This window comes from Hemicordylus capensis, chromosome 5 (genome assembly GCF_027244095.1).
Source record: "Hemicordylus capensis ecotype Gifberg chromosome 5, rHemCap1.1.pri, whole genome shotgun sequence".
Lineage (NCBI taxonomy): Eukaryota > Metazoa > Chordata > Lepidosauria > Squamata > Cordylidae > Hemicordylus > Hemicordylus capensis.
The window spans coordinates 121,638,098-121,650,215 of record NC_069661.1 but is presented as its reverse complement, the minus strand read 5'-3'; the positions used below and the strand labels follow the sequence as shown (position 1 = coordinate 121,650,215).

The following is a 12,118-nucleotide window of genomic DNA, read 5'->3' as shown; positions in this document are numbered from 1 at the left end:
ATTGTTTAACTGATTTAGTTTTGATTTTAATTGTTTGTTTTTATTTTGATGTAAACCACCCTGAGCCATTTTTGGAAGGGCAGTATATAAATCAAATAAATACATAAAATCAAAAATGTATCCCAGAGGGCAGTTTCAGGCATAAGAGGCATTGAGAAAGTGGGGTGTCATTTGAGACAGCAGGAGACTTTCCAACCGCTGAAAGTTGTGAAGCTGGAGAAACAAAGGTCACAGACAAAGTTATATCACCTTATGAGAGCAAAGAGATAAGGGTGCAACTTGGTCTCAGGAGTTTGTGCAGGATCCAGACATAGGCAGAAAGCAGGTGTAGAAATTTAAAGAAAGGCAGAACAACAAAGGTAAGTGATTATGGCAACAGAGTTCACTAGGATACGGGTGAAGGGGTCAAGGTGTAATAATGGATAATAATGGAAGGCTAGAGAGGATTGTCAAAGGTGGGAAATGAGAGGATGGCCTAGAGCTATTGCCCAAGAAGCAGAGAGGAAGGGCCATATTTTCAAAGGGAGAAGTGCCATGACTTGGCAATAGACTGAACAGAGGGAGAAAGGAGAGTGAAGAGTCAAAGCCAAGGTTTCATGCCTGTTCAACAGAGTCCAGCTGAGGATATTGTCAGAAATCAGGCAGGAAAGAGGTACTGCCCATATCAAAGACAGCAGAGAGATCAAGGTAACTTCCCTGTCAGTTTGCTTTTAAGCTGCTTGAGTCAATGATGTATTGTGTTTCGGCACAGTGAACTGAGTATGCATGGTCCTATTAACTAGCATCCAATCTCCACACTTCCCTGCTTCCGCTCTTTCACTTGCACCAGTAGAAACTCTGCCACAGGCCTGTGTCTTAGAGATATGTCAGGGAGCTCTCTAACCCTGTCAAATAAAGCTGTTAGTTACCAATATCTGTATGGCGTTTGAATGCAGCAGCCAACAACACAGCACGAATGGGAATAAGCCTCCCCTTTCTTTCTAAAGGTAGAATGCCTTGCAGTTGATTCATATGTAGGAAAGTACGCAGAAGCTAATGTTGCATGCGGCAAAGCCTGCAGGGCAGTAAAAAAATCTGTCTATCTTTAGATAGTTATCACACTTCACTCCAAAGATCATGTGCTACAAATAGCTTTTGACAAACCTATTCCACTTACAACTGAATGAACTTCCACAAGATTATAAATTTTAAAAAAGTACTGTCAATTTTGTCTAGTAACGAGTTATTAGGACAATTTATTTAATGCCTATTATGTTCTCCTTTCAAAGCAATCCATTATAAGTAATGACTCAAAAGTCTTTTTCACTCTGTCTTGGCTGCCCCAAACCCTTCTCATTTCAAGTATTAAAAGTCTGCCAATTAGAGGCTGGCAAAGCCAGAAACTCTTTATACATTTCCTGAGCTCTCCTCTGTGGCTTCATCCTATGGCTCTTGCATTGTGCCACCCATCTCACCCTATGATTGTCAGGTGGACTAATGCATCAGAGCATTGCAGCCATGTTGGCACCAATCAAAGGGCAGTACTAGTGGGAGAAAGACAGAACTGAACCTAGCAGAGAGAGTCCAAAATACTTTGATGCTGGAGACAAAAATATCCAAATGGCACTGGATCCATCTGTCATGGTGGTCAATATATAAAAATAAATAATTGTCAATTTGTTGCCTTTTTATGGTTCCCCAAAATCTGCTGCCTGAGGAGCTTTAATCCTGCCTAATGGTAGTAAAACAAACCCAATTCTTGAACAGGCAGGCTATATGGGACATAATTATACAAGCACCATGGAAACATGCAAGCCCAATGCACTAAACGTCATGGAAGGTGTGGCACCAGCCTGCTTGCTCCCTATGTATGTATTTATTTATTAATTAAAAGATTTAATATACCGCCCAATCCACAGACTCAGGGTGGTGTACAGGCAAGAAAAGCATCTGAGATTTAAAATTTAGAAAGAGAGAGAGACAGAGAGAGAGAGAGATTTAAAGGGCAAATGCCTGGAGGAAAAGAAACATCTTCAATAGGATCTTAACGGCTGAAAGGGAGGAGGCAAACCGAATCTGGGGCGGGGAAGAGAATTCCAAAGTGAAGGGGTGGCAACAGGTAAACCCTTCCATATACATGGAATCCATATATAATATATAATTAGCCCTTCCCATAATACATGCATGAGCAGCACAGATGTAAACCACAGTGCAACATGACTGGTTTAGTCATTTGTCGGACAAGGAAGTCCACCATATTTTTGTGATGATTGCTGATGGTGAGCCTCATTGATACCTGCTCATAAAGACTGAGCTTCTGCTGTGAAGTAAGACGCAACTGCATGGGGACTAAAGCATGTAACTGTCCTTTGCTCGGTTTTCATTCTCACATCATTTTCATATCAATATTGCAGAGCAAAGGGATATTTGCATTTTGTGCAGTGTCTCAATGTTTAAGAAAGATGGATAAGACAAAAAGTTGTAGTACTGGTTCCCCCCTTCATGGTAGTACCTTTTTCTGCTGCTTTTGTGTCATGTTTTTCAAGCAGCAGGTAGCGAGGGCTTTCTGGGAGAAAAGGCAAGACCACAACTTGAATGACTGATGGAACAATGATCATTCCAAATAAGTAAGGCCATAAGGATTCCTGCAAATAAAAGTAAAGATAATGGTGGTTAAGACTTGATACAAACATAATAGATGATACATAGGGAGTGTTCACAGCTCAGTGGTAGGTTGGTTAATGCAATGTTCTACTGCCCAATGTTCTACTCCTGTAAGGAGAGCCCCAGCAAAAATATATTAAAGGAGGTGAAATCTCTATCTAGCTATGTCTGGATAGACATTAGCTATGATGTCAGTGCAACACTCTGTCACATTCAAGTTCAGCTATCATTCAGGATAAAATAAATTAGAAGGTTGGTTTTGTATATAATAAAATCAATAGCAACAAATAATAATTCCCTATCTCTCAACCACAAATAATTTAGCAACATTCTGGTTCTGGTTTAGGTCTTCTGAAAAAATTACAAGCACATGTGCATTTACATGGGAGTAAGTTCCACTGAATTCAGTGCCTTAATTCTCAGTGAATGTGCATAGGATTCTGTTCAGCTGGTTTTATGTATCACCAAAATGCCATAAGGAACCAATGCATTCTGATCATGGTTTGGTTCAGATGTAACACTAAACTGTGGTTAGTAATATATGCCTAAGGAAGCTTTGAGCTCACATACTCTGCTGCTCTCATGTGCCCAAGGCTTAGAGTAAAAGCATACAGTGTAAGCTGTAGGGCTAGACTCCCTGCCCATCAGACAGCAGAGGCAATACACATAATTTTGCACCAATTTTCATAGGGGAGGAGGCCAATAGGGGGACCAGTCCTTAGCTTAAAATGCTACCCTTCTCCATCCATCTCCAATGTGCCACCTTTCCACATCTTATCTGCCCAAATTCATTCACCAGATCTACCCTCAATCACCAGCTCCCCCAGCAGCCGTTTTCAGCTCTCCATCCTCTGCTCCAAAATCCTCTCACAAGGAAAGCAGCTGCTCCTCCCAAAAAACTGTTAGGCTAGCCATCTTGTCATTTTACTCCTTTCCCGTTGTGCATTGGCCACCACTACCCAATCCAGCCCACACACTTCCCCCTAGCTACAAATGACAAATTCTGCACTCATGGTCACTGCCAGGATTGTAGAATTAAATAGAATGGGAGAGAAGCTGATGTTGAGACATGTAGTACCAGCCATTTGTAAATCAGTCCCTTGCCCTGCCCTACTAAGGCCAATTTCCTAGGAGAAATTGTGTGAAATATTGAAGGAGTGCTGTAGGTTACACTGATGTCTGATTAAAAAATGGCCCAATAAAGATCTCAGGTTTTGTATCTGATAGGTTTGGGAGTAGATTAATTTCATGGGTGCTATTGGAATGATAGTCCTGTTTGGCAGCAGGGAACTGGATTCACAAAGTTAGGTTTGGCCCCTTATAACTCTGAGATTGTATGTCCCATTTTTAAAAAGTTGTCTAGCCCTCACATAATCCAGAGCTGCTATGCCTTACACTTTACTCTTTTCAATTCTATACAGATACTAGATGACTTTTTAAAAAATCAGTGTTAAAAAAAAGAAGAGTTGTATATTGATGTAGAAATGACTGATAAAAAGCCCAAGTATCAGATGCATTTGCTTAGAGTAATAGCGACATCAAGTGGCCAGAAAACAGATACCAGCCACAATACCAGGTTACGTTTTTTTGTACCCAATGCTTGCTTCTTTCTAAGTGGAAACAGATGATGGGGGTTTACCCCCCAAAGTGGAGAACATTGCACACTGGTTCCACTGGTTCTTATGGTAAACGTATTTTGCAGGGAATCTACTATTTCAAAAGCCTGCAAAAGTTTGATATATCAAATTTTGATTTTCCAGAGAAAGATGGTAGCACCCCATCACCACCACACACAGTGTGGAAGATGGTATGAAAGAAGCACCATTGGACACATATTCCATTACCGCTAGTGCCTCTGGTAAAGATATGTTGTAGGGTTTTGTACTGTTCAAAAAACCTCTGCAATGCAAAGGTCGTTGATCAGGGATGACAGTGAGGGAAAAGTGCACCACAAGCATGGTTGCCACTATTATATTACCTTCAACTCTCTTAAGAACTATCATCAGCTTCCAGCTGACGTTTTGAAGCAGATTTTGCATTTCCTACCTCTATAAAATGATCTAATATAAGCCACATTAATGAGAATACGTATTCCATTTAAGAATCTGTCATCCCCTTTTAAAACTGTGCTGACTCCATTCCAAAGTTCCATTTGAACACATTCCAAGCTAAACAGTGGCTGACATCCTAACAAAGCTCACACATGAGTGACAGGGGGGATGCAATTGGGGACCACACACAACTCTCCCAGTCCTTCTACAAGCATGCAGTTGCAAAAGCAGGCAAAACATCTCCGCTCTGCTTGTGCTCTGGATAAGATGAAACACACCACTCAGGGTCAGCAACAACACTAGGGGCTTTAGTGTTAATTGTGATAATGCCAACAGTGTATATTCTTATTTTATGACTAATGCCAATCACTAAGTGCACATACGAAGGAGGAAGCTTAGAGTTAACATTATGATATTTTTCTTCAAGGTCCTATGATTATTGGCTTTTAAAACATTTTCTGAAATAATTTAAACATTCTCTGTATACGCCTGTCACATCTTAAAAATCAAAGAGAATGTACACAAACCCCTCTTAGTGAAAGGGAGCCAGAACTGACAATGTTAGGACGACCTTTCTTGCACCTTTCTTGAGCGTGCCTGGGGAGTCTTCTCTTACCAAATGGTTGAATTTCTGTTATCTGATTTAAGTCCTTATATTACTCATCAGGTTGCTAAATTCTGTGCAGCAGCATTTAAAAGAAGGTGGGCCACCAGCAAAATATTTGAGAGGAGAGCTGGTCTTGTGGTAGCAAGCATGACTTGTCCCCTTAGCTAAGCAGGGTCCACCCTAGTTGCATATGAATGGGAGACTAGAAGTGTGAGTACTGTAAGATATTGCCCTTAGGGGTTGGAGTTGCTCTGGGAAGAGCAGAAGGTTCCAAGATCTCTCCCTGGCTTCTCCAAGATAGGGCTGAGAGAGATTCCTGCCTGCAACATTGGAGAAGCCGTTGTCAGTCTGTGTAGACAGTACTGAGCTACATAGACTAATGGTCTGACACAGTATATGGCAGCTTCCTATGCCCCTATGTCCCAGTGTGGTGTAGTGGTTAGAGTGTTAGACTAGGACTGGGCAGACCCAAGTTAAAAACCCATTTTAAGAAATGTTGAGAAGCAAGATATGGGGATGGATTGAATTAAATTTTAGATTATTATAATGCATGGAGCCCTCTGTTTTATGTAATGGATGAACTCGGGTGTTATGGTTCTGTTTTATGCTTTAACAGTTTATTCCTTTATTTGACCAAGTCCGCTTTTACGTAAAGCTCACTTTTATGTAAAGCTTTTGTACTTTGGGTTTTGCTGGCCGAATGACCGTAATGATAAAGATTTGATTTGAAAACCCCATTCAGCCATGAAACTTCCTGTTTGCCTCTGGGTCAGGCACTAACCTACCTCACAGGGCTATTGTCGGGGATAAACATAACCATATACACCATTCTGGGCTCCTTGCAGGACGAGCGGGGTATAAATGTAAAAACAAATAAAAATCTGTTATCTCCAATCAAGTGTGAATAAGTTTTGAATGACTAATTACCCAATTATAGACTTTCTTATCCGAGTAACAAATAGTTGTAAACACAATGGCTGCCATCCAAACTAGCACAAAATAACTCTTAACTCAACAGGAGTCACGCAATATATGCTCAGATAAATGAACAACAGACCGTGACTGAATATATTAAAAGAGGAATGCTCCAGACATAAACTAATCACCCCCAATTCTTTTATATATTAGACATATCAGAGCTAAAGTAACATTCCCACTTGATGTAACAAAGTGCATAAAAATAATCCAAAATTCTCAAACAGATGTATAGTTCAGTAGGCACTTGGGTATAAACATATTGCACATTGTTTGGTCCCTAAAACGCATGGTTGAATTACCTATATTATCTCCACCTCGAACAAACTGAGAATGAGAATGCTTTACTGAGAATGAGAATGCACTATTACATCATGATGAGAAGTTTTCTCCCTATTGGATTCAACTGGTATTGGACTCCATCAGTTGACTATCAGGACTACAAGATAAGAACTGTTTACACCCAAGTGCCTATTGAACTATACATCTGTTTGAGAATTTTGGACTATATTTTTATGCACTTTGTTACATCAAGTGGGAATGTTACTTTAGCTCTGAAATGTCTAATATATAAAAGAACTGGGGGTGATTAGTTTATGTCTGGAGCATTCCTCTTTTAATATATTCAGTCACGGTCTGTTATTCATTTATCTGATCCAGACTAGCACTGCACTGGTGCAACAGTGCCTGATATCCAAATTAACACTTGGGGGGGGGGAGATTTTTGACAATCTCCTCTTCCTCCTCGAAAATGTGTCTCTGAGGGTTGCACAGCTCTCAGGGCCATATTTTTGGAAGGCACAGTGGGTTTCAGAAGAAAGGGAAGTTTGGAAAAATTCACCCCATCCCTTCCTTCTCATGCGAGTTAGTCTGGATGTCAACCAGTAACTCCAATCCAGACAGGTCAGATACATATGGAACTAAGCTTCTGCAGATGTATCTCTAGCTTTTATTCGTCCTTTTCATTTTTAGCTGTAACTCACACCGAGAATTGTAAGATATATACTGTTTTGATAAAAGTGGACTACAGACTTCCAAAATAAATGGACACTGCACAAACCTGGGCGGCATGAGTCAAACCATCGGTCTATCTAGCTCAGTATTATCTACACCAGGGATTCTCAACGTTGGGTCCCCAGATGTTGTTGGACTTCAGCTCTCATAATCCCCAGCTCCAGTGGCCTTTGGTTGGGGTTTATGGGAGTTGAAGTCCAAGAACATCTGGGGGCCCAACGTTGAGAATCCCTGATCTACACCATCCCCAGGGAATTGTATACTTCAATTCATTTCAAAAGGGCTTCAAAAGGAGACCAGGTTGGTGGACTGTGCCTCATATTTGACAGATATGCAAGAACATTTTATATGCAGTATGTGTGTGTGTGTGTGTATATATATATGTGTGTGTGTGTGTGTATATATATATATGTGTGTGTGTGTGTGTGTATATATCTATCTATATATACACACACATATATACATATACACACACACACACACACAAATCTAGCATAGACTTCTGTCTTTGCAATAAACATAATTAAAAGTGTTATGACAGTTCAGCTTTCTGTCAGTGTGAAACTATAAATTAGAATATTGTCCAAAGGAAGAGACATTATTATATTGTTAAATTTATATACTGCCTTTCATTAAAAACAATCCCAAGGCAGTTTAAAAAAACATACAATAAAAACGAATAATTAAAAATATTAAGCTAAAAATAAGTAACAAGTCTGATTTAAAATATATAAAATACAAACATAAAAAAACTATACACAGATGAAACACACAGAAGCAGCAATAAAAACAATCACGTAAAGGCCTGGATAAAAAGCCAAGATTTAACAAGCTTTCTAAAAACTCTGATGGAGTCCGAGGAATGAATGGCCACTGGGAGAGCATTCCAAAGTCTGGGGGCAGCAACAGAGAAGGCCCTGTCCCATGTGCATGACAACCGAACCTCCCTCATTGTCGGCACCCGGAGCAGAGCCCCCTCAGAACATGCAACACCTCGGGAATTCTCAGCATCATGAGGTCCCTCTGATCCCTTCACATTTTGTTGACTGGAAAAAAACATATTTGTTTCACCAGGCATTGATTTCTCTCCCCCAATTAATGTTTTTGAATTGTGTTATTTTACTATAGCTAATTATATTTTTATTTTGTGATTTTAATTTATTATGAACCACCCTTTCGGGCCTTTGTGAGAGCCAAGAAGTAGAAAATATATGACTAGATATGCAAATCAAATATGTAAAAAAATATTACAAACCTTCCCAAATATTTCCGGTAGCCCTAAAACCTGTCCAGTGAACACACCCACACAAATGAAGATTGCTGTAATTTGTCCTAATGAGCCACGGATCTGCTTGGGTGAAATTTCACTTAAATACATTGGGAGGGCACTTAGAGAGATACCTATGAAAGAAGACAAGGGAAAAAGACAAGTTTTAGGGGAAAGAAGTATAAAATCTAAAAATCAGCAAACTACCCTAATGCATGTTTGAACAAGACTATTTTGACAAATAAGAACATTAGCCCACATGTTGTTTAGTATGATGGGGGCAGTACCATTCTCTGCCTATGCTGCTGTGAGTTGTGCTGGCACTTTTGCACAAGAGTGCAAAAGTACCTCTGTTCCAGAAGCGCTACTTAAATTGGAAACACATCACTGATGGTTAAGTAACTTGCTTCCTATATAAGTAGCGCTTCCAGAGTGTGGGCATGCTACTAGTTGTATTTGTGCTCATGTGCAAAAGCGCAAGACTGCTGGCAAATTGCTATGAGCCCACAGCAGAGTGGGCAGACTGGTACCATCTGTGTTACACTGTGCAACATGTGGACCACTAACAGGTTTAAAACTAGCACTTAGAAGATCTTTCAACTAATCAGGGGGTAAAGCACTTTGAGCTGGTGTGACACATTGCCAAGAGCATGACCTATGAGCCAAAAAGCCACTGGTTCAAAACAAACTCCAAACCCAATCCTCAATCTCAAATACACCAAATGTTCTTAGACAAGGTACTATTATCTCAGTACCTGTCAGTAAAAACTATCCTGAAGCAAGTAATTCTGTCCTGTCCTTGTTGTTAACTATTTGGTTTCTGTGAAGATGCAGGCCATCCAGGTAAATAAAAAGATAAGGACCAAGTTTTCATATGCTTTTAGCAGATTTTAAATAATATGGAATGTTTTCTACTTTTAGATTTTTTTTCTTTCCCCCCTAAATTTATGAAGAAATATAGAAAGCATTCTAAGCAAAAGGAAAAATATGATGGAGTAAGTGGCTGTTAAACATGAGTCAGGAACAAAGCACAAGTGCTTTGATTCAGGTAGAGGCTATATACCCATGGAAGCAATCCTCTGTATGTGTGGATATACATACAGAGCTGGATAAGACCAGCCCTGCTGGATCAGGCCCATCTAGTCCAGCATCCTGTTTCACACAGTGACCCATCAGATGCCTCTGGGAAGCCCCCAAGCAGGAGATTAAGACATGCCCTTCGTCTGTTGTTGCTCCCCTGCAACTGGTATTCAGAGGCATCCTGACTCTGAGCCTGGAGGTAATCTAGAGCCATCAGCAGACCTGCCCTCCATGAATGCCCTTTTAAAGCCATCCAAACTGGTGGCCATCAAAACATCCCATGCAGAGAGTTCCACAGTTTAATTATGCATCGTGTGAAAAAGTACTTCCTTTTGTCAGTCCTAAATATCCTGGCAACCAGTTTCATGGGATGACCCCTGGTTCTAATGCTGTGAAAGAATGAGGGAAATCTCTCTTTATCCACTCTGTCTACACTATGAATAACTTTATAGGCCCCTATCATGTCTCTTCTTTTTTGCTAAACTGAAAAGCTCCAGATGTTGTAGCCTTGCCTCATAAAGTCAGTGATCTAGTCTCTGATCATCTTGGTTGCCCCCCTTCTGCATCTTTTCTATAATGTTCTTTTTGAGATAGGATGACCAGAACCGAACAGAGTACTCAAATCTGGCCACACCATAGATCTATATAAAGGCATTTGTGTATTAATGTTGTTACTATGAACACAAATCCCAAACCTGATACAGCAGCGAGGACCGCAGAATGTCACTCTTTTAAAAATGCCATATTCGAGTTCACAGCAAAGCCTCACAGTAAACTTGTGGTAAAGCCTACTATGTGAAAAATACCCCAGTCTTATTCTTCCTTAGCTAGTACAGCTAAAATATCCAATTTCTTGAATAGCAGGGAATGCTCAGGATAAAATCGGCATAGCACAGACTAAATCATACCTCCATCAATACCCATTATGAATCGGCCCAGAATAATCATTTCGAAGGATCCTGCCAGTCGAGAGAATGCCATTAACAATGCAGCCATGACAGCAAATACGTTGTTTAGCAGCAGTGTACGTTTTCTGAAAGGAAACAAATACATAGATGGATACATTACATTTATACATTGTCAGCTAAGTGGCAGCTTTTGGCAGTAATAACAAATTACATTATATTAAAATGCCTCAGTATTATATATGTATACAATGGGAATCATAATAGAATCAGTGAAAGTTTATGATGTGCATTTAAACTGTATTATACAGGAGAACTTCATTACTCATGGGAGGGTTCTGTTCCTCACCTACTGCCACAAATAAGGAACCACAAGTAAGAACACACCTTACTGTGGCATGCTCTGCGGGGTCTGTATATGGCCAGGAATCCTCCCATGTGCCCAAGAATGCCCCCCCATGCAAAAAATGGCATTTTTTAAAAAGTCTATTTTTGTAAAGAGTCACAAAATGGCTACCCAGAGACAAAATGGAGGTCGGAAGTGACCTCCACGGTCACTTCTAGCTCTCTAGGAACTGCAGATATGTATTTTTAACCCTTTCCTATCTGCAGATATTGAAAACAGGTGTCGATGAGACACCCTGCAGATATGCAGAATCACAAATAGTGGTGTAGGCACTCCTGTATAGGCACTATATACACCACTCCTTTATAGGCATCTTTCACAGAATTGCTGGGTGAAATCTAGACCTCTGGCACAGTGATGCACCATTCGCAAAAGATCATTTCATGAACTGAAAGAGAGTTACAAAAGAACCCCTTTTGCTTGTCCTAGGACTCTTTCTGCAAGTGCAATTCTCCTTCCATTCATAGAAAAATCTTGTGCTGACAATATATCACTCTGTCAAAGGTCTAAAAACTGCCCATTGGACACAAAAACTATGAGAATGGAACCCTGCATTACCACTGATCTAGTGGCAAAATGAAGGGGTGGGTGGGAAATGTGAATGAACAAATGGCTTGCATGCCAATTCCAGAATTCATGTTAGAAATTCTTTGTATTCAGCCAAAATAAAGGCGAAGTGAAACACGAAACAGAACAAACCTTCAGAACAATAATGGAATGAAACAACAGAAATCCGCTCATCCCTAATTTAAACCTTCCGTCCTCCCCTCATAATTTGAAATGATACAAAACATCAACAAATACATCACATGAGGGTGTCTGGGTTCAGACATTATGTGAAACCTTGGTGTTGGGGTTTCATTCCATTCAAGGGAGTGGTTCCACATTAAACAGCCCCAGTACTTCTATCTGTCTCAAAGAGAGCCAGCGTGGTGTAGTGGTTAGAGTGGTGGACTAGGACTGGGGAGACCTGAGTTCAAATCCCCATTCAGCCATGAAACTAGCTGGGTGACTCTGGGCCAGTCACTTCTCTCTCAGCCTAACCTACTTCACAGGGTTGTTGTGAAAGAGAAACTCAAGTATGTAGTACACCACTCTGGCCTCCTTGGAGGAAGAGCGGGATATAGACGTAAAAATAACAACAACAACAAAACAACAACACAGGAGATG

The 12,118-nt window shown here is 40.4% G+C and overlaps 1 protein-coding gene across 2 annotated transcripts in view; it reads right to left on the bottom strand.

The window, feature by feature from the left end:
• Nucleotides 1-12,118, bottom strand: part of SLC2A9 (solute carrier family 2 member 9) — a 93,019-nt gene that overhangs the window by 62,590 nt on the left and 18,311 nt on the right. For both annotated transcript variants that reach the window (XM_053258571.1, XM_053258572.1), the window contains 3 exons: nt 10,546-10,670; nt 8,546-8,691; nt 2,492-2,624 (listed from right to left, as the gene is read on the bottom strand). In XM_053258571.1, coding sequence (XP_053114546.1) covers nt 2,492-2,624; nt 8,546-8,691; nt 10,546-10,670 — 404 coding nt within the window. The remainder of the gene's footprint in view (nt 1-2,491; nt 2,625-8,545; nt 8,692-10,545; nt 10,671-12,118) is intronic.